The sequence below is a fragment of the Trachurus japonicus genome, chromosome 24 (assembly GCF_045865225.1).
Source record: "Trachurus japonicus isolate A0001 chromosome 24, Traja_1.0".
NCBI lineage: Eukaryota > Metazoa > Chordata > Actinopteri > Carangiformes > Carangidae > Trachurus > Trachurus japonicus.
Genome location: NC_140930.1, coordinates 3,656,140 through 3,678,539, shown reverse-complemented (window position 1 = coordinate 3,678,539; position 22,400 = coordinate 3,656,140). Strand labels below are relative to the sequence as shown.

Sequence of the window (22,400 nt, the reverse complement as noted above, 5' to 3'; positions counted from 1 at the left end):
ACCCCCTGTAACTCAGAGAAGCCACGGAGGACTCTGAAACTTCTCCCAGCCCTTAGTCCACATGAGGGGGAGGAGATAATGAGTGAAATTTCAATTTTGGGTGAACTATCCTACTACACTGAGTTTGGTGTAATTTGATTCACAGAACGAGGCCGAGGATGATGATGATGATGCTGGTGTTTCCGCTGAGAAGTAATCCAAAAACAAACAGTGAATTAATCCAACTAACCACCACCGCTCTGATCCTGCTCAGCTCTCCTGCAGATAGTTTCCACCGTTGGCTGGACGACAGCAGCAGCAGCAGCAGCAGCAGCAGCAGCAGCAGCAGCGTCTCCAATGTCTGTATCTGACTGACTGACTGACTGACTGAGTGATCGTAGTTGACGCCGTCGGTCGGCCGAGCGCCAAGTGGCGGTTTCTGTCTCCAAATGACGACCAAGCAGCACTGTTGCCAAGATCTCAGCTCAGTCTCTGTGTGTTGTGTTAGTGAGGATGTTGTTGTCAGACATGAGGAGAGCGTTTTGGATGTTAACATGTTGTGTTTGTGTTTCAGTCGCTGGTTTTTTTTATAGATATTGGAAAATTATTGATGAGATCAGTTTTTATTGGAAAACCATGTGTATAAACAAGAAAAAACGGCTTTAAAGGGATAGTTCAACATTTTGGCAAATTGTCCCATTACCATAATCCCTATAGTCATAACAGTAGGTTCGTTACCTTTAATTGTTGGTGCAAGCTATTTTTAGAACGGCGAAGCAGAGCCGTGAGCTGCTCAGAGCTACGCTACGGAGGCTCATTATGGGATTTCTTGGTTTCCCTCATCAAACTCATCAAATACACAATCCAACAACTCCACAACGCTCTGGTGGACAAGTTGTGAGCTGCACATTCACCACGCTATGAGATAATAACACAACGTTACCAGACAGAGTTGTTTTAGAGGGAAATTCATGCAAAACCGCTGATGCACGTTGCCTTCAGGGACAGTTTTTCATCAAGCAGTCTCTGTATTTACCTTTAAAACACAGAGAGGAGGAGCGAAGTGCTGCAGCCATCAGCTAGACATCAGGTTTCTGACCTAGTCTTGTTGTCTGTAGTTTATTCTGACTCAATCACTCATGCTCCCCTCCTACTGCCCCAAATATTAACCACCGCACCCAAATCTGGATTAATCCGCTGCTGAAAATAGTCCCCAACAAAACCCCCCCTGTTTTTAAACATGAAGGAGCCAACTGGCTTAAGGCTGAGTGACGGAGCAGGGGAGAGTTTTTAAGAGACGGACCGACATTTAGTTTGTTATTGACGACGAAGAGGAGAGGAGTCGCACACAAACGATTCACTCCGGTCTGAAGCAGTGAGTGTGTTTAGGTTTATCTCCGTGAGCCAGTCAACACAGATGAGTCGGTTGACGCCACATGTGTGTGAAACCACAACAGAGTCTGATTCAGGAGGTAGAACAGGCAGCCGCCAGCTGTTGTAATGAAAAGTGTTCACATGGCGCCGTTTATCGCTGTGGAGAAATCCTCTTCCTCCTCCTCCACGCTGTCCTCACAAACCCTGAGCCCGAGGAGGAGAGCCGTCCCCTCGCCGACGCTCCTCTTTCATTTCTTTTATCGGCTTTTTTTTTTTTCCAGGAATCCAATCTCTCTGGAAATGTCACTTGACTCCGGGTCGGACGTCTCCAACGTGTTTGCCTTGCTCCTCGCTTTGTGAGATTAACTGCTCCGGCAAATAATAAGAAGCGCCGGGCTGCTGATTCAGAGCCGGCCGATAGCTGCCAGGCAACCAGGGAGGAGGAAGAGGAGGAGGAGGAGGAGGAGGAGGGGGAGGTTGTTGTGCCAAAAAATCGATTTACATAAGAATCGCAATTCTCATTTAATACGATTCAGAATCGATATAAAATGTCCCAAAAATTAAACAAATCTGCAGGCTGTCGGCCTCCATTTCCTTAGATTTTAAAAGGCAGCATGTTTAACTGCACTATTTTTTTTTAAATAAAGAGGCACTTTTAATTTTGTTACTCAAGCAATATGTGATATTGCTTTTATGCAACAGTTTCAACAATTCCATCTAAGCATGGATAAATGTGAAAAAGACACTTTAGTCATTCTGTCTTGTAAAGCAGACTGGAGTAGATCATGAGGATCCTTTGCACATCGATGGACTGAAGCAGAAATCATTAGGAATCAAATCGTTTTGAATCGAAAATCAATTTTGAATCGAATCGTAGCCCCAAAAATCAGAATCTAATCGAATCATGAGATAGTAAAAGATTCCCACCCCTAGTTGTTGTTGTTGTGTGTGTGATATCTCACAACTGGCAGGGAGCTGGAGCTGGAGCTGCACTGCAAAAACTCAAAATCTTTCCAAGAATATTTGTCTTATTTCTTGTCAAAATGTCTCATTTCTAGTCAGAACTCATCTCTTTCCACTTAAAATAAAACTCATCACCTGAACATTAACTTGTTTTTGGATAATTTTTTACTCAATCAATTTTTACTCAAAATAAGTAGAAAAATCGGCCAGTCAAAGAAAGTTTTTTGTGCCTGTAATAAGAAAGAAAAACTTGCTCCACTATCAGATTATTTCAAGTGAAAATCTGCTTGAAAAAAGTAAAAAGTGTCTAAAAACAAGCTACTTTTTAACGTGATGAGTCTTATTTTAAGTAGAATTAGATTTGTTTTGACTAGAAATAAGACAAATATTCTTGGTAAGATATTTGAGTTTTTGCAGTGTGGAGCTGGAGCTGGCTCTGGATCTGGCACGCCACCGGGTCCAGGGCCGAGTCCAGGGCCGTGTGCACGCAGCTGTCTGAGGCCCTGGCATTCAGGAGGGCCAGCGTTGCCCCCCTCCACCCCCCCACCAGCCCCCCACCCCTTTAATTAGCCACTCCAGTGTTTCCCCTGTCAGGGATCTGCTGCAGCGATCTGTGTTTGCTGTCACTAATGAGTTGACTAATGAGACAGTTAGTGTCTGCTGAACTAATGGCGAGGCGGCGGCGGCGCATTGAGAGGGTGAGTGATGGGTCAGTTTCGGCCTGCTGGGGGCTGGGGAGGGGGGGGCTGGGGGGGGTTCTTATCAGCCCTGCCCAAACCTCCAACCCCCCCTCGTCCACACCTTCTCCTCCCCAAACACAGCTTTCCATGTGCTCATTGAATCCATTGTTTTTCATTTTATAGCAAATAATCAATTAATAAAACATCAACATATACATTTTTTGATATTTATGAAGAATGTGCAACATGATCACATTCAGAAATGCTCAAACATCACGGCCCAAAGGCCAAAACCACCAGACAGTCAGAGGGTCCAATCCAACACCAAGTGTGAAAATTACATAGAAGACAGAAGAGGCATAAAAAATGTCATATTTTTCTCAAGAAATGTCAGGTTTTTCATGATGTTTCGTAGAAGGATAGCTGATTAACTGTAAACTTGTTGTACGTCTTTGCTCTAAAACAAATGGAAAAGTTTAGACTTCTCATTATTTATAGGTTCTCATGCTTTTATTTGACCGGTCTGGATCACTGAAGATCAAATATGTGGCCCCTGAATTAAAAGGAGTTTGTCAGCCCTGCTCTAGTCTAGAATAAGGCTGGATGACGTGAACCTGCTGTACAGTGATATTATTTGTAAAACTTGTAACACATTTAATCTGTTGAACTAATGAAGGTTTTATATTAAGATGAGCAACATGAATCCAGAGACTAAAATACCAGAGACATGAAGTTGACCAGGTCTCTAGTTTCTATCATGAACACACACACACACACACACACACTGCAGTCGGTCATATAATTATACCTGGTGTGTGTCCGTGTGTGTGTGTGTGTGTGTGCGGTCAGTGCAGCAGCAGTGTGTTGCTGTGTGGTGCTGCAGATCTGAGCCGGTGGCGTTAATTTAGCAGGAAGCTCAGATAAGAACAGTGCAGGAGGTGATCGGAGGCTCGGCTGTGATAAAAGCAAGGTACACACACACTGACACACACACACACACACACACACACACACACACACACACACACACACACAGACACACACACACACGCTGCTATTCAGCAAACACAGGAGCTGGAGCTGCAGCTTATCAGCTGTGTGATGTCCTGAAGGCCACCACAAAGGAGGAGGACATTTACATCACAACAGACGGCAGTAAAAACACATCAGAGTGACACACACACACACACACACACACACACACATGCTTCTGTTTAGTTTAGTGGGCTGAAGAAATTCCTCCTGACTGGATCTATAACAGAAAACTGTGGTTTGAAATGGACAGAGATTTGACCAGGTCATAACATACTAAAGTCTCTGAAACAAAATATGTTCAGCTATAATATTATTATTATTTAACCATTTATTTATTAGAGAAGGAAGTGGAGGCTTCATGTGAATTATCCAGTTACTGTGAAAACTCGGCCATAATCACACTGTGTCAGTCTGTCTATGTGACACTACTACAACACAATTCTCAATTCTCAATCACTTTATTTATCGCCATTGCGGCAAGTGGCCGTGCAGCAATGGAGAGCTAAAAGAACATAACAGTGTAACAGACGCAGAACATATAACACAACACAATAATATTACATAACAACCAACTGCATAAATATATAGATTAAAAAAATAAAAATACTGAGACACACCGTGTAAAAGCTGTAACTGTTACATAACTGTTAAAATAGGAAAGCAACAATGACAGTAAACACACTTTAGCAGTCGTGAGCAGTCTGCTGTTGTGTTCTCTGTGAAAGTCACACTTCCCTCTCGAGGCGGAAGAAGACATAAACAATCAACCACAGACCAGCGCTTTCACCAAACTCACCGCAACTGAAAGAGAAATAAAGGAAACACACACCAAGGCCTCAAAACCAAAACCAAGCTCACGTCCTCCTGTCATATTATAGAAGGTGAATAAATCATTTTAATGGTCAACCTGTGCAAGAACAGTTGATCACCAACACGGACGATCAGCAGATTATTTTTAACTGGCAATTTTAACTCTGAACAGATGAGAAACAATGAATTGTTGTCTTTTTAATCAATCTTCACCATGAATTGTATGTTTTAGTTTATATTCGACGTTATATTTCAACATTTCTTCCACTTTTGTGCTCAATATTATATCTCTGTCACAACTATTACAACCATGAGATAACAGTGTGGACCGATGATTGATGATTATTTTTATTTAAGTGTCATGCACATTTTTTTGGGCTTACAAGACACTAAGCATTTAAATACAGTACATATATTCAAGAATAGCTATGACATGTCGTTATAGAGGAGAGAAAAAGAGAATTACAAAACAAAACAAAAACAAACAGAGCACAACAGATCAGAAACAAACAAACAGGCTTCCAGGATACAGAACAGCAAGCAGCAGACCATGATTTTATGTGGGATATAGTAATCCTTCCTGTCTCCATCAGTGAATCTAGCTAGAGCATAAATCTCCTCTTTAAAAAGACCAACACAGCATATCATGTTCAGACATCCAGAATAAGTCTGGGTTCTTCATCTGGGCTTTCTCATGTAGGGAATGTCTCAATTTATCATGCAGAGGACAATGAAACAAAGACACGCGTCGCGTCAGGTTCTGGTTCAGGTCCTTCCCCATCTCCCCATTGGCGGTCAGCCCTAAGTTCCCACAGCCCAATGATCCCACAGCCCTATGTTCCCTCATTTCAAAGATTTTTTTTTACTACTGAAAATTTGGAAAATTAGGCCCTATCTTCCCTCAGCCCTATGTTGCCTCATTTCTAAGAATTTTCTTATTTCTAAGAATTTTCTCAAAATGAAACTCTAAGTCAAGTCATTTTTATTTTTATACCGCATTTAAAGGGCTGATTAAGAGTAATTTCAACCTAGTGTCCTTTGCACCATGACCTCCAGCCAAACACGCCCCCCCCCCCTTCAGAAGCTTGTTTTCCCTTGCTCGAGTGGTTGAGTTACCGCTATTAACCCTATGTTGGAGTAGCGGTGTTGGAAGGGGTCAGCCCTTTGTTCCCAGATTTAGCTACTGCTACTACTACTGGATAATAGGTTGGCTGTAATTGACAACCAAATTGGGAGAAATGGGGATAAAATCTGATGCAAATTGATGATAAAGGAAATGTGGGAACATAAGGTTTAATTTTGGAAAGAAAAAAAAAAAAAACTTAGAAATTAGGGAACATAAGGCTGAGGGAACATAGTGCTGAGGGAACATAGGGCTGTGGAAACATAGGCACGCTCTCCATTGTTTTGTCCATGTGAAGAGACGACTTCCTGTGTGAGAAGCTCATCCTTGATCCTGCTGAGCTCCTGGCTGCTGCAGCCGCAACACAGACAAACAGCTTTTAGTTTCTTTAGTTAGTAGTTAGTTAGTTTCTTGTTTCTTTTAGTTAGTTAGTTTCTTTACGCTTAGTTTTCCTCTTGACCTCCCGTTGACGTCAGGTGGAGCTTGGTAAAAGCTGTCGTTCATGTGCGGCTGCTGCAGAATTTCCACTCCTACCTCGTTTCTCTCTGACTCATGCTGTTGTTCCTGTGTTGTTTGTTCCCCTGCAGCCCCCACCTCAGGTTCACCAACCTCACCCTCGTCTCAACTCACGGTTACCCCGGCGACTACGACCACGAGGACGTTGGATTCCTGTCCACAAGGTGAGTGAGTGTTAGACATCCACCACCCACCATCGATCTGGAGACTGTTTGGCCTAGTGAACGTCCTTGAGAGGGTTCAAGAGGCTCCACAACTTTTTCTCTAAATTTTTACCACTTTTTTACTGAAATATTACATTTTTCTCTAAATTTTTCAAAAATTTCGCACCATTGGCCCTAATTTGAACGTACATCGACTAAAAGAGTAACTTTTTTAGAAAATATTTCCACCTTAAAGGGATAGTTCAACATTTTGGCAAATTAACCCATTGCCATAATCCCTATAGGTAAAGGTAAAGGTAAAGGTACTTTATTAGTCACATATACAGCTAGTACAGTGAAATTCTTTCTCTGCATTTAACCCATCCCTGAGGAGCAGTGGGCAGCCACGGTGCGGCGCCCGGGGACCAACTCCAGATTATGAGCCAGTGCCTTTGGTCAGGGGCGCTGACTGGAGGATTAACCTAGCCGACATGTTTTTAGTGGTGGGGGAAACCGGAGCACCCGGAGGAAACCCACGCAGACACGGGGAGAACATGCAAACTCCACACAGAAAGGCCCTGGGCGGCCCGGGATTCGAACCCAGGACCTTCTTGCTGTGAGGCAACAGTGCTAACCACTGTGCCACCGTGCCGCCAGTCATAGTCATAGCCATAGTCATAGCAGTAGGTTCGTTACCTTTAATTGTCGGTGCAAGCTATTTTTAGAACGGCGGAGCAGAGCCGTGAGCTGCTCAGAGCTACGCTATGGAGGCTCATTATGGGATTTCTTGGTTTCCCTCATCAAACTCATCAAATACACAATCCAACAACTCCACAACGCTCTGGTGGACAAGTTGTGACCTGCACATTCACCACGCTATGAGATAATAACGGAATAGTCAATCCAATAATTGTCCAGATGTTTTTCTTTAAACCACAACTGTCCACCTCCGTCTGCTGATCTACGATCCATCCCATAGCTGCTGGTTAATTTGTGTCTAAAATGATGATGAAGTGTGTGTGTGTTGCTGCTGCAGAGAACAACATGGTTTTGACTCCATGACGCTGTTGAATAAATATATAAATTTAATTTATTCCAATAACAATTAAGTGAAGAAAACCAGTTTGAGCCAGATTTGTGTCTCTGTGTGTCTCTGTGTGTCTGTGTGTGTCCCTCAGCCATGCCTACAGCAGCAGAGACCTGGCCCGGCTCCCTCTCCACTCCTGCGTCAGCGTCGTCACTGGGAAGATGGTCGGCATCAACAGGAAGTCCAAACACCTGCGGGTGTCCGGTGGGAAGAAGGTTCCCTACGACCACCTCTTCCTCTGCACAGGCCTGCAGTACCAGGTACAGCTCTCTCTCACACACACACACACACACACACACACACACATACAAGCCACGTCTCTCTCACACACACACACACACACACATACAAGCCACGTTTACATGTGCATTTTTTCGGAAATTCCAACGTCACTGTTTACATGGACACAAAATAATGGCAAGACAAGGCAATTTTATCTGTATAGCCGTTTTTACCAAAAGTTTGTCTCAAAGGACTTTACACAGCATCATAAAAACATATTCTGCCCTTAGAGCCTCACATCCACTGAGGAAAAACTCCCAAAAAGCACTTTTAACAGGAAAAAAATTGGAGAAACCTCAGGGTGAAAAGTGATCCGAATATAACGTGCGTGTACATGTATCAAACAGTTAAACAGAATAAATTCACTGTGACATGTGCAGAGAAGTTTTGCCGGTCAGATTGGTTGAAAACAGTAGATGAAGAGCCAGAGACGACTCTGATCACATTAACCCTTTACATGGATCTGGATCTGAAAATCCACCATGCATAAACCACCCATCCTGATTGGAGAGAAACGTCTTTCTGAATGAGTCCATTCGGATTCAAATTTTCCAATCAACGTGTTTACATGACACAGTTTTTTATTTGAATCTCCATTTATTCCTGTTTTATTACATTATTTGTGTCCATGTAAACAAGGCTACACAAAACTGTTGATGAAAGATGATGAAAAAGTCAGATGCTGTTGAGATGCTGCTTCATATTTTCTTCACTGTTATTTTAACCTTTTTATTTATTTATTTTTTTTAAATGGTGCTAAACATGGATTCTCTCTATCCTGCACTTTAAGAAGTTTTGAATTCTCAACTATTCTTATTGTTATGTTTTATGTACCCAACTGTCTTATTATTTATCTACATTTGTTTCACAGTCCTATAGGCTTTTCAATGTGGATTTTACTGCAAATGGCAAATAAATGACTTTGACTCTGATATGATCATGTTTTGAACCATACAACTCTGGGCTGAAAGTGATGACTGTACACTGCAAAAACTCAAAATCTTACCAAGAATATTTGTCTTATTTCTAGTCAAAACCATCTCACTTAAAATAATCTGATAGTGCGGTAAGTTTTTCTTTCTTATGACAAGCACAAAAAAACTTGCTTTCACTGCCAGACTTTTCTACTGATTTCAAGTGAAAATGATCTAAAAACAAGTTCATTTTAGATGACGAGTCTTATTTTAAGTGGTAAGAGATTTGTTTTGACTAGAAATGACATTTTGACAAGAAATAAGACAAATATTCTTGGAAAGATTTTGCGTTTTTGCAGTGAAAACACTGTGACCAGTCAAAAACCTTCATGATCTCCTATACAGTACATCAGCTCATGAATGCAACGTGTTTCCGTCCCGTGGTCCTGTAGGTGCCTTGTCCCTCCGGTTTGGACCTGAACCAGCCAATCACGAACCAGCAGCTGCAGCAGCAGCCGCCGTCGGCTCAGCGCAGGTTCACCGGGCCCGTCCCCTCCAACCTCCTCACCCTCAATGACCTCCATGACTGCGTGGCTGCTCGCCGCTGGCTCTGCTCCAACTTTGTGGAGCTGGAGGGTAAGTGAGCACCTCCTCCTCCTCCTCCTCCTCCTCCTCCTCCCTCCTCCTCCTCCACACACACACACACATAGAGACACAGAGAGAGAGAGAGAGGGGGAGAACCTAAAATTAATCTGCAGTAGTATGTCATTACTCAGCCAGTCAGCGCTGAAGTGCCCCGGTATAATTAGCAGCTAATTAGCTGCGGAGAAATCTTTCATCTCTGTGAATCAGGTTGGCCTCTTCCATCCACTTTCCATTATCATATCACTTTCTGAGAGCCAGGCTTTTCAGAGCAGCAAAAAAAAAGAAAAACACACACACACACACATACACACACAGTGTCATTAAGCAAAATTAATCTGCTCTCTGAAGGAATTGTGCAGTGATCTAGAGTGAGGCTTTTATACATACTAATTAGTTGATCCCCAGTCATAAAAGGAACACCATTAATAAATGCAAATTGCGATGGCAGACTCCGACAGATACTGTGTTTATTTCCATATTTTAATAAGAGCAGGAGCAGAAAACAGAAAGTGCATTTAGATTTTAGCGTCAAGACTTTTTTTTTTTTACTCATTGACAAACATCATGTGTCTCTGTGTCCAGCTCAAAGCTTTTTGTTTCTACTGGAGATGCAACTCTTTGGGGAAAAAAAAGAAAAGCTCACAGGAAGCATCATTAATGCACATAAAACAATCTGATTAAATAAAAATAAACAGTCCACCTCCGGAGGTTTTTTTACAAGGCTGTACCACTTGTGTCCTGACTTCCCTTCCCATCTCTGGACACATCACAAAAGCAACATTTTTTCCTTTGGGTCGCTCGTCGTCATGGGGAAAAGGAGGAATAAAAGGAGGAAGTGAGCAGTGGGATATAGATTTATTGATCAGAGCAGAGAGGAGAAGCTCTGGTGGCCTTGGTGCTCCTGTTGTTCAGCACCACGGACAGAGACGCTGAGCAGCAGCTGTGTGGAGGTGGAGCTGTTGCTTCTCTCTGCTCTTTGAGTTTAGAGTTTAGAGTTTATTTATTTAGCACACATTTAAATTCAATGGTGCACGCCTGGAAGGAACGAAGCCGGTTGGCTTGTACATAAGTTCCAGCCCTAAAACAAATTACGACAAGACAAATTTCTATGGCTAACAAATAAACATAGAAAAAAATAAAGAGATAAAGTGCAAAGTGATTCAGTAACAAATAGAGAAAGATAAGGTACAAAAAATGCATTAATTGAAATCATAAAAAGACAAAGTAAGGATGTGGAATCTTCCTGTCCTTTAATCTGCTTATTTCTAATATTTTTACCTCATTCTTTTGGTTAACACCCCAAAAAATATATATTATTTGTAGAATTCATTCATATACGTTTTAATTTCCCCACATGTCACAAGCATCCGGTCCCAAAGCATGATAATTTTTTCACAAGATATTTCCATTCTCCATATTTTATTTTACATTCCCAACTTTTACCCTCAAGTTATCATTGATTTTGTTTAGTTTGTCAGTGTGCACACTTCACTGACCGCCCGATGAAGCCGATAAAGCCCTTTCTATTAATGCAACATTTCATTCCTTCATAACTTCCAGCGCGACTTTTACTCACACGTCCGCTGAGGCCGATTTCTGTTTCCATGTCCATAAAAGTCCAGCGCTTGTTCCGATGCGTTGGACCATCCACATATCCACAGGTTGTGTTGTTTTCAGATAAAATGTGGCGGCTTCATAACCGGCAACCGCCATCCTTCTACTTCTGGACTCTTTCTCTCTATCTGGCCTGTCTAGCCTCTACCTGGTCTTTTTACTTTTGCCTTGCCTTGCCTAAACCCAACCAGTGCAAAATCTTTTGGGGGAAAAATATGCTATTAAAGGAATTGGGATGTTTAAAAAAAAGAAAATAATACCGTCATTCCGACCGTAGGAGGCAAGAATTGTCGGAATGACGGGATGTTTAATAGACAATTAAGTGTTGCCATTTAGACAATTAGAGGCCAATGTCGGACTGCTGGGATGTTGGAATGGCGGTTGCCCCCCATCTAAAGAGTTATGCTCCAGTTCAATAATATTAAAGGGACAACAAGGTGTTTTCACACATTTCATACATTTCCCATGAGCCTCCGCGTGCATGGTGAAATTCTTGCAAGTCGGATGAAAGCAAAAACATTTGCCAAGAATGTTTTCATTGATCAACTAGCGATCCGGCGGCGTTATTCGACCACTAAATAGCGAGTCGACCACTAAATAATAATATCAAAATAACTATAACTATATTTATCAAAAATGGACCCATTAACAAGTTGGTAACGTAAATTCATCCACATTAATATGAGACTCTTTTATAACCCAAATCAAACTCCTTGCGGTCTCTTTAACGATAATAATAATCAAACAAAATATGATTATAAATATATAATTATTTAGAAAATACAGATAAACTAAAGTAAAACTCTTTATCAGGGAGAATGAACATCTGTCCCCGTCCACACGGCGACATGAGCATTGAGTTCATGGGTAAAATGATGTGTTTTATAACCAACAACAAAGAAAACACAGTGAACACAATGAATCTGAGTTTGTGTTTGTCTTTAAACTGAATGTATGCTCTACTCTCCGTCTTTACACAGGAGCTCATGTGTGTTTGTGTTTGCATTAAACTCACAGAGGACGTCTTTTTAAAACATAACGTCCTCCAAGGCTTCACACTATTGTACAGGAAATATTGGCAAATCATTCCTACGATGTCGCTGGGCTGCTTTTTTCAACATAGTATCTTTGTATTTTTTTTCTGTTGAGAGAAATCGATGCTCCATGGTCACTCCTCACTTTCTCTGATTCTCTGAAATGTATGTTTTGGACTGTCGTCATCGTTTCATTAAGGTGAGACACTACAGGTGAATAGGGGGGAAAACATTAACTAACAGATATCACCATGAAACTTCCCAAGTTTATCACTTACATAAAAATGTATTACAAGTTTTGTAAAATGTTATGTTTAAATATGTAAATGAGGCAATATCTAATGAAATATGTGCTAATTTGCATATATTTCCAGAACAGAAATCTGAACAATGGATAAAGCCACTTTCAAAAGTCTTGTTTTATTTTGTTGACATATTAGAGTCAGAAGTTTTTACAGAGGAGGATTTTGGATATCTCTTTTTATCACTCTGTAAATGAGAAAATACTGTCACCAGCCCTAAAAACATCTAATTTCTCCATGTTTTTAGGAATAAAATGTTGTATAAATCAGGCTGTGAATGATATATCAACAAACCCCGCTGTAAAAAACTTCAGAATATAGAAAAAGGATAAAACTGGAAGGTTTGGTGTCTGTAAGTGCTGCTGAAGTGGAGATTTCTAGCTCAGAGTCTGAGTCTGAAAAACTCTTTTTGAGAAAATGGCCTTTAAAGATTTGGACTGTAAATTTTCATAGATTGTTATTGTAAATCTTACTTTTACGATTTGTTGCAGATACAGAGGAAACAACAATTTTTGGAGCCTACATAATTGTTCAGGGTAGAAAAAGCTTTACAATGATACCACAGCAAAGTATGTCACAATAGCTGTTAACTTTTGGTGAATTTAGGAGTAATCTACTAACGAAAGAGACAAAATGAAGTAAAATAAAAACCTTAATGTGGATTTTCTACCATTTCTTTAGACTTTTCTGAAAGAAGACATGTTCAGGAGGAAAAATAGCCCCAAATCTCAGAATTGATCAGTGCATGAAAAACCAGTGTTTTTGCCTGTTAGTGTCTCGCCTTAAAAAGAGAAACATCTGTGGAAGAAGTTTTTCATCTGGTATGAAACGTCGTCCTGTTTCACATCTGTCAGAGAGCAGCAGCTGTCTGAGCGTCGCTTCCTCCACCTCCTCCTCTCCTCCTCTTCTCTCCTCCTCTTCTCCTTCTTTCTCTCCTCCTCCTTCTCTCTTCCCCCTTCTTCTTCCTCTTTCCCTCTTCTACTTCTTCTTCTCCTCCTCCTTCTCCTCCTCCTCCCTCTCCTCTTCCTCCTCCTCCTCCTCCCTCTCCTCCTCCTCCTCCTCCTCCTCCTCCCTCTCCTCTTCCTCCTCCTCCTCCTCCCTTCCCCCTTCTTCTCCTTCTTTCCCTCTTCTCCTTCTTTCTCTCCTCCTCCCTCTCCTCTTTCCCTCCTCCTCCTCTTCCTCCTCCCCCTCCTCCTCCTCCTCCCTCTCCTCTTCCTCCTCCTCCTCCCTTCCCCCTTCTTCTCCTTCTTTCCCTCTTCTACTTCTTCTTCTCCTCCTCCTCCTTCTCCTCCTCTTCCTCCTCCCTCTCTTCTTTTTCCTCCTCTTCCTCCTCCTCCTCCTCCCTTCCCCCTTCTTCTCCCTCTTTCCCTCTTCTACTTCTTCTTCTCCTCCTCCTCGTCCTCCTCCCTCTCTTCTTTTTCCTCCTCTTCCTCCTCCTCCTCCTCCCTTCCCCCTTCCCCCTTCTTCTCCCTCTTTCCCTCTTCTACTTCTTCTTCTCCCCCTCCTCCTCCTCCTCCCTCTCCTCTTCCTCCTCCTCCTCCCTTCCCCCTTCTTCTCCTTCTTTCCCTCTTCTACTTCTTCTTCTCCTCCTCCTCTCCTCCTCCTCCTCCCTTCTCCCTCTTTCCCTCTTCTACTTCTTCTTCTCCTCCTCCCTCTCCTCTTCCTCCTCCTCCTCCCTTCCCCCTTCTTCTCCTTCTTTCCCTCTTCTACTTCTTCTTCTCCTCCTCCTCTCCTCCTCCTCCTCCCTTCTCCCTCTTTCCCTCTTCTACTTCTTCTTCTCCTCCTTCTTCTCCTCCTCCTCCCTCTCCTCTTTTTCCTCCTCTTCCTCCTCCTCCTCCTCCTCCCTTCCCCCTCCTTCTCCTTCTTTCCCTCCTCCTCCTCTTCTCCTTCTTCTTCTCCTCCTCGCTCTCCTCCTTCCCATCCTCCTCCTCCTCCTCCTCCTCCCCCTCCTCCTCCTCCTCCTCTTCCTCCTCCTCCTTCTCCTCCTCCTCCTCCTCTTCTCCTTCTCCCTCTTCCCTCCTTCCTACAGATGTGACCCGTGGTCCTGCAGCAGCAGCTGGAGGTTTTTCTCTCAGCGGTGAATGAGGAGGTTTTAAAAGCTGCAGATACTCGTTGACGCCATGACAACCGGATGCCATCCCTCTCTCTCTCTCTCCTCTGTCGTCCAGGTAACGCCGTCGTCTACGGTAACGGCATCGACGTCTACACGGCGGCGGCGGCTCTGCTCGGCCTCGGCGTCCGCGGCGCTCGGATCCACCTGGTGCTGCCGCCGCCCGACCCCGGCGCCGCCGCCTCCTCCTCCTCCTCCTGTTGCCTCGGCGACCGGGCGGTGCAGGAGGCGGCGGCGGCGGCGCTGGACGCGGCCCAGGTTCGAGTCCACCGCGGCTGCCGGCTGCTCGCCATGAACCACGGCCACCAGGAGATCGAACCTCTGACCTCGCTGTCGTTCAGCACCGAGAAGGAGACGCTGCACCTGCACTGTGACGTAGGTGATGCTACTCCTCCTTTTACTCCTCCTCCTCTTCTTTTTCTTCATCTTCATCATCTTTTTCTTCTCCTCCTTTTCTTCTTCTTTCTCTCCTCTTCCTCCTCTTCTCCCTCTCCTCCTACACCTCTTCCTCTCCTTCTCCTCTTCTTCATCTCCTCCTCCTCTCCTCCTCCTCCTCCTCTTCTCATCCTCCTCTTCTTCTGCTCCTTCTCCACCTCCTCTTCCTCCTCCCTCTCCTCTTCTCTCCTCCACTTCTCCTTTTTCCTCTCCTCCTCCCTTCCCCTTCTTCTCCTTCATTCCCTCCACCCCCTCCTCTCCTTCTCATCTTCCTCCTACTCCTCCCTCTTCTTCTTTTCCTCCACCTCCTCTTCTCCTTCTTTCCCTCCTTCCTCTTCTTCCTCTCCTCCTCCTCTTCTTCTCTTCCTCCTCCTCTCCTCCTCTTCTACTCCCTCTTCCTCCCTCTCCTCCTCCTCCACTTCCTCCTTTTCTTCTCCTCCTTCTCTTCTTTATCCCCCTCCTCCTCCTCCTCTTCTCCTCCTTTTCTCCTCCTCCTCCTCTTCTCCTCCTCCTCCTCCCTCTTCCTCCTCCTCCTCCTCCCTCTCCTCTTCTCTCCTCCACTTCTCCTTTTTCCTCTCCTCCTCCCTTCCCCCTTCTTCTCCTTCTTTCCCTCCTTCTCCTTCTCCTCCTCCTCTCCTCTTCTTCTTCCCCTCCTCCTCCTCTTCTCCTCCTCCTCCTCCCCTCCTCCTCCTCTGCTCCTCTTCCTCCTCTCATCCTCTCTCCTCCTCCTCCTCCTCCTCCCTCTCCTCTTCCTCTTCTCCTCCTCCTCCACCTCCTCCTCTTCCAGCCAGTTATTTCTCCCCTACAGAATAAAGCTCTGCTGCTGCTGTTGTAGCTGAACTCTCATCATCCTGAGCTGCAGCAGCCTGAGCAGCGTGTAGCTGCTGTAGCTGTAGTAGCTGCTGTAGCTGTATCTGTGTCTGTGTCTGTAGCTGCTTCTGCTTCTGGCTGCAGGTTTCATTTCCCTCCTGGAAGTCGTCCGTGTTTGTCAAACCACAAAATGATGTTGGTGCGTTTCCCACTTCCATTGTTTCAGACAGTGGAGGATTCTGCTTCTCTCCGTCTCTCTGAGTCTGTTTGGCAGAGGAGACGCTGTGTTTACCGCCTCCAAAACCTCCACAGAATCTGACTTTACAAATGTTGTTTGAGGAGAGAAATGGATTCAACACATTTGCTCCTCATTTGGCCTCAGTGAGAGACAAACTTTACAGAGTTACTTCCCGCTCTATTGTTGAGGTGTGATGTTGATTCTCATCTTCCCTCTGACCGTTAAAAAACAAACATCACATACTGTAGCAGGATTGGTGGTTCGATCTCCAGCTCCTCTGGTCAACAGCAGCCTCAAGTTGACAACTGGCATCATCATTATCTTCACTTTCTTTTCTAGTTGCATCTGTTAATAATGACAATAATTGTACATTTCATTGATAACACGCTTTTACAAGTGCTCAAAGATGCTTTCATTTGCAAAATTATAATAAAAAAAATGTCAAAAAGAGAGACAAAAGAGAAAAAAAAAAAAACTCATATAGAAGAACAGAAACACACTTAATTACACATTAAAAGCCAGTTTAATTCCAGGGGAGCTTCTTCTTATTATTCTTTTGTTGTTCATGTTTCCTGTTGAACAGTCTTGACTCAAAACCAGACAAACTGATTAACTTTTAATGAGTCAGTCGGTCCTTTTATTCCCTAGATTCAGTCTCTTCAAGGCCAAACTGAAAATGTCTGTAGTAAAATATCTGGTTCCACACAGAGAAACAAAATGAGCAGGATCTTTACAACAAACTGAGTCAGACTGTTGTTTTGACTCGTTGATGAATGGATTTGTTACTTTTTTATTGACCTCCTTTAAAGCAGAAGTAAGCGGAATATTTGCGTTAATATAAGTCTTAAATAGTTGTATCTTCTGACAGCAATCACTTCTATAGCGTGTTTGGTCTGAAACACGGGTCTGTCAGTCACTCTGCTCTGCTGTAAGCCGAGGAGAAAACTTTCCTTGTATCCTTCAACCTTTATCCAATGAGGAGAGAGAACGGCAAAAAGGGGCGGTCCTCTCTGTGTGTGCAGCCAAGGGATGCGTGTGAATGTGGTGACGTAGGGACGAGGGCGGGGGCTGCTAACTCCATCTGCTGACAGGAAGTTAGACAAAACCACCGGATCGCTTACTTCTGCTTTAATATTCAAACACACTACAGAAGTAGCTTCATACCCACAGCAATTGTGATGCTGAATAGTAAAGCCACAAGGTGATCTTGTTCATATTGAACTTAGCTGGCCCCAGGGACATGTAGAAGCACTTTTCTATGTTGAAGCACTTTTCTATTTCTATTCCTATGACTATGACCATGTATTTTGATTATATTGTGTTTTTCTATTTGTGATTTGTCTGATGTCAGTCCGTTTACATGACACTTGAAAAAACCGAATTATTGCCTTAATCCGACTATAACTGGACAATTGAAGTGCATGTTAACACCTTAGTCCGACTGAAATCGGAGTTGAGAACTCCGATTAAGACACCCAGATAATGCGATTGGAATTTGATTTTCTCCGTCATGTATACACCTTAGTCGGAGTATAACTGGATAATGCATGTGCGCATGCTCCACAACAGTAGAGACGGCACAAAGTGGAGCAGAGAAGCCGCCTGAACCCGGCAAAGTAAAGAAAAAAACCCAACATCAGCGCCGAGTCAAAGCATTTCACACAGCGCCAACAGCAAGAGTGTTTTATTAAAAAAAAGAGAGAGAGAGAGAGAGAGAGAGAGGAACCCCGTATCCTATTCTCAGCGCGCATCCAGCCCAGACTGACGTGTCTGGTCGGGAACTGCAGTTGAGAATTTATTATTAAGATACTAAGTTGTTTATATTCAGTTTTTTAGGAGGTGACAGAGAAGTCAACAGGACAGGAGGCGTATTAACCCGCTGAAGCAACGGGTGACGGCGCATGAGGGGGCGGACCCCGTCAGTTATTCGGTTTTCTCAGTTGCATGTATATTGAGACAAGGACAGAAGTCCAACTTGACGCCAAAATCGAATTTTGAGCATAGCTCGATTAAGCTCTGCATGTAAACGTACTGTGTGTGTGGCTGTTTTTTATACTGGGATTGCTGAGTGCCTGTCTGCACAACAAATTTACCAGCTGGTATTAATAAAGAAACCTTGACCTTGACCTTGACATGTAAAACGAACAGAAGAGGCAGAAGACGAGTGTTTTTTTCGACATCTGACATTTCTTCGCTCTGCCTCCAGGTGTTCATCAACCTCTCCAACAGAGGAGTCGACTACGACGCCTTCAGGAGCATCAACGGCTCCCACCTGGCCTTCGACAGCAGGCTGGTCATCGACGCCTCCTTCCAGACCAGCGACCCGGCCGTGTGCGCCGCCGGCCCGCTCACCAAGTTCTCCCGCTGCTACCACACGGACGAGTGGTCGCACGCTCACTTCAACTCCAAGGAGGTCGGTCGGGAGCTGGCGGCCGCCGTGCTGCCGCTCTTCGACCCCACGCTGGAGCAACCGGCCGAGGAGACCCGACGGGAAACGGATCGTCTGGTCCCGCTGTACAAACGGGCCAAGATCCAAGGTCAGGATATCTGCAACTCCTTCCATTAATGGGATAGTTCAACATTTTTGGAAAATTGCCATAATCCCTATAGTCATAGCAGTAGGTTCGTTACCTTTAAAGGGACAACGAGGAGTTTTGGAAAAGCGAAGCGTTTTCACACTACATTTATGAGCCTCCGCGCACCGTAAAATTCTTTGACCGGCGCAAGTCAGACTCATGTTTTCATTCATCAAGAATTAAAGTCAGAGGTTGGAAGACGATCACATACCGTCGTAGTTCCCACCATAAACGGCGATTCGGCGGCGTTATTCTCATGACTCGCCACGAAACCTAAAGTAAGGAAACGCTGGTCGGCTCGCCCAGCATTTCCACCACCACTAATAATGACAAAATAACGATAGAGACAAAACCATAGATTTATAGAAAATGGACCATTAACAAGTGGTAACGGAGATTCATCCACATTAACGTGAGACTTTTTTATAACCGAATAGAAACTCCTCGTTGTCCCTTTAATTGTCGGTGCAAGCTATTTTTAGAACGGTGCAGCGAGCTGCTCAGAGCTACGCTACGGAGGCTCATTATGGGATTTCTTGGTTTCCCTCATCAAACTCATCAAATACACAATCCAACAACTCCACAACGCTCTGGTGGACAAGTTGTGACCTGCACATTCACCACGCTATGAGATAATAACACAACGTTACCACACAGAGTTGTTTTAGAGGGAAATGCATAGACTGCTTGATGAAAAACTGTCCCTGAAGGCAACGTGTATCAGTGGTTTTGCATGAATTTCCCTCTAAAACAACTCTGTGTGGTAACGTTGTGTTATTATCTCATAGCGTGGTGAATGTGCAGGTCACAACTTGTCCACCAGAGCGTTGTGGAGTTGTTGGATTGTGTATTTGATGAGTTTGATGATGAGGGAAACCAAGAAATCCCATAATGAGCCTCCGTAGCGTAGCTCTGAGCAGCTCACGGCTCTGCTCCGCCGTTCTAAAAATAGCTTGCACCAAAAATTAAAGGTAACGAACCTACTGCTAAGTTGATTTGTTAGTGCAGAGACGCAGACTTCACATCAGCCGAACTAGTCACCAGACACAACAAGCTCTTTTTTTACACTATGATGAACTAAATATTAAGGTATTGTTAAAGTTTTGTAATGATTTTGGTTCTTTCAGGCTTTGTTGTTAGTTCCAGTACCCATGAGCCTCGTCTGCTGTTTTTTGTTTAGTTTTTTTTTTGTACAGAGAAGAAGTTGGTTGTTCATTTATTTCATTTATTTTTATTTTATTTTTTTAAATAAAAGAACAGCATGTCTTCTCCACAGCTGTGATTCATCCAGATCGATCCAGTTTCCATGTCCACCCAGCTGTGAGTCACACACCACAGCAGCGTCGTCTATAATGGAGCTCGTTCCCACTTCACCTCCACCTCTTTGGTTCCATTCAGCGTGAAGGAGCTTCATCATAAACACAGGATTCCTTCACATTCAGCAGCAGCAGCGGCGGCTCATGTGTCCATATATATATCCTCAGGGTTTATCAGTTGTCCTTCCTCCCGTCTGTCCCCGTCTCTGTCGGCCTTTTTATCTGAGAGAATTCGTGCTGTCCATAGTTTTTTTTTTGTTTTTTTTCATTAAGCTTTTGTGAAACATTTTTCCAATCTTTCACCCGCCCACCCACCGCCGACGTTATTGTGGCAGACACTCAAACCGCAGCGCGCCGTGACAATGCCGCATTGTGCTGCCGTGTATTCAGAGCGACCAAGGCCGGTCCAGGCTGTTTTTTGTGTGTTTTTTTTTATATAAACACAACAGCCACTCTGCTTCGCCCTTCTCTCCCAGATGAACCACACGTGAACTTTTCAGAGCAGAGATGTCGTATCGCTGCATTGAGTTTATTGCCTCGGCCCTGCTCTCCTCTGTGGGTGGATGCTCACTCTGGAAATGTGCGTTACTATTCATCTGCTCTTGTCCCAGCTTTTTTTTTTTTTTTTTCTGTTGCTAAGTGCGAGTTTCAGCTCTGGAACAGATCATGTAGGAATATTTTTCTGTTCCTCGGGTAAAAAACACAGTGATTATTGTTGTTTTTCCACTACATTTTTCACATTTCCTGTCATTATTGTCGAGTTGGCTGCAGATAACGATCATATTTCCGCTCTTTTTTTTTGCGCCTCTTTCATCTTCTTAGGGTTCAATCTAAAGATATTTCATTTATTTACAGAGATATCAACCAGAGAGAAGCAGCTAATCCTCACGTTTCTCTACTCAGTGGTGATTGTTGGAGATAAACTCGGTGTTTATCAACTGAAACAACCAGACAGGCTTGGTGCATCTCAATAAATTAGAATATCATGGAAAAGGCTGTTTCCAGTAGGCTTTTTTAAATGGCCTTTTGTAATATTCTTTTTTTTTTTTTTAAATACAGAATTTTAGGTCTTTATCATTACAATTAAAAGAAATTAAATAGATAAAAGACTTGAAATGTTTCATTCTGTGTGTAATGGCTCTCTATAATGTATTAGTTTCACTTTTTGAACTGAATTACTGACATTAATAAACGTTTCCATGATATTCTTAATTCACTGAGATGAACCTGTATTTCTGACTCGGCAGCTAAAGACCCGACTCATCCCTGATCTCCATGTGTTTCCGTCTCTCCTCAGGTGGGAAGCTGCCTGGTGGATTTAACTACCTGCACGTCACCAAACCGACTGCGACCAACCTGTCGCCTAACGCAGTCAAACCTGTGAGTTATGACCTTTTAAACATAGAAGTCGTCTTTGTTTTGTTTTTTCTGCTTTTTTTACGGACTGAATTTATGTTTTTTCGCTCCATGTCGCTGTTTTTCCTTGGCTCAGGTGTATTTACCAAGTGAATCAAAGGAACTTTTACCTATTAGTGCCAGTAATTATATCTTATATATAGTGAATCAAAATGACACGACCCATCATGAAGCGTGTTGCACAACCACCGGTCACTAACCAAGTCATATGAACCGTGTTATTTTCCTCTGAATGCAAAAAGAAAGAAAAGTGTCACAGAGAAAATGAGTTGCATAATTAGAAAGTTTTTTTTTGTTCCCCCAGTTTGTGGTTGAGCTCACTATAACTCACTACACAGTCCCTCCAGGAAAATGTGATAATTATGCAACCGCATAATCCAACCTATAATCAGCCCAAATCTCTCATGTTATGCAGGAAGTTGCCACATAAATTGTTGATTACTGTGCAAAATGTGCAAAATATGCAGGTTTTGCTGATTTCATTATCTCTGCATTTCCTTAGCGAAATAAGACGCATGTATCTTTGCAGAAAATATAAACATGTTGCATACAGGAGCAGCCATTTTCCCCTGTTGTTAGTCTCACTGACCAACCGAAATAAGTGCAAAAGAGAGCGCAAAGTAGTTTCTCGATGTCTCACATGAGAGTTCACTACGTTCAACTGCGTGTTGAAACACAGGCGGAAGTCGATGTTGGACATGGTGTGTGTGTGTGTGTGTGTGAACACATAAAACAACCTAAAGGACACAAAATTGAGAACAGGGCGTTAAGGGAATCACTCTTTTTCTTTTTCCTCAAATCTTTTTTTTTTTTTGCCAGCTCCTGCAGTTTTAGCAAATTCCTGCAGTTTCCTCACACCAAATTGCAAAACTACCCATCGCATGCCGTCACATTTTTTTAAGGAAAACCCGCCGCATAATCAGGATTTTTGCCAAAACAATCTCAAAATGATTCAGTTTTTTTTTTCTGACATGTTGCACACAACGTAGGGAGTGAAG

The 22,400-nt window shown here is 43.4% G+C and overlaps 1 protein-coding gene across 1 annotated transcript in view; it reads left to right on the top strand.

Annotated features, from left to right (window-relative positions):
* Positions 1 to 22,400, top strand: part of cfap61 (cilia and flagella associated protein 61) — a 64,569-nt gene that overhangs the window by 23,858 nt on the left and 18,311 nt on the right. Inside the window, exons 16-21 of the mRNA XM_085771680.1 lie at positions 6,552 to 6,644; positions 7,802 to 7,970; positions 9,359 to 9,542; positions 14,670 to 14,986; positions 18,301 to 18,631; positions 21,284 to 21,366. Of these exons, the coding sequence (XP_085627806.1) occupies positions 6,552 to 6,644; positions 7,802 to 7,970; positions 9,359 to 9,542; positions 14,670 to 14,986; positions 18,301 to 18,631; positions 21,284 to 21,366 (1,177 nt within the window). The remainder of the gene's footprint in view (positions 1 to 6,551; positions 6,645 to 7,801; positions 7,971 to 9,358; positions 9,543 to 14,669; positions 14,987 to 18,300; positions 18,632 to 21,283; positions 21,367 to 22,400) is intronic.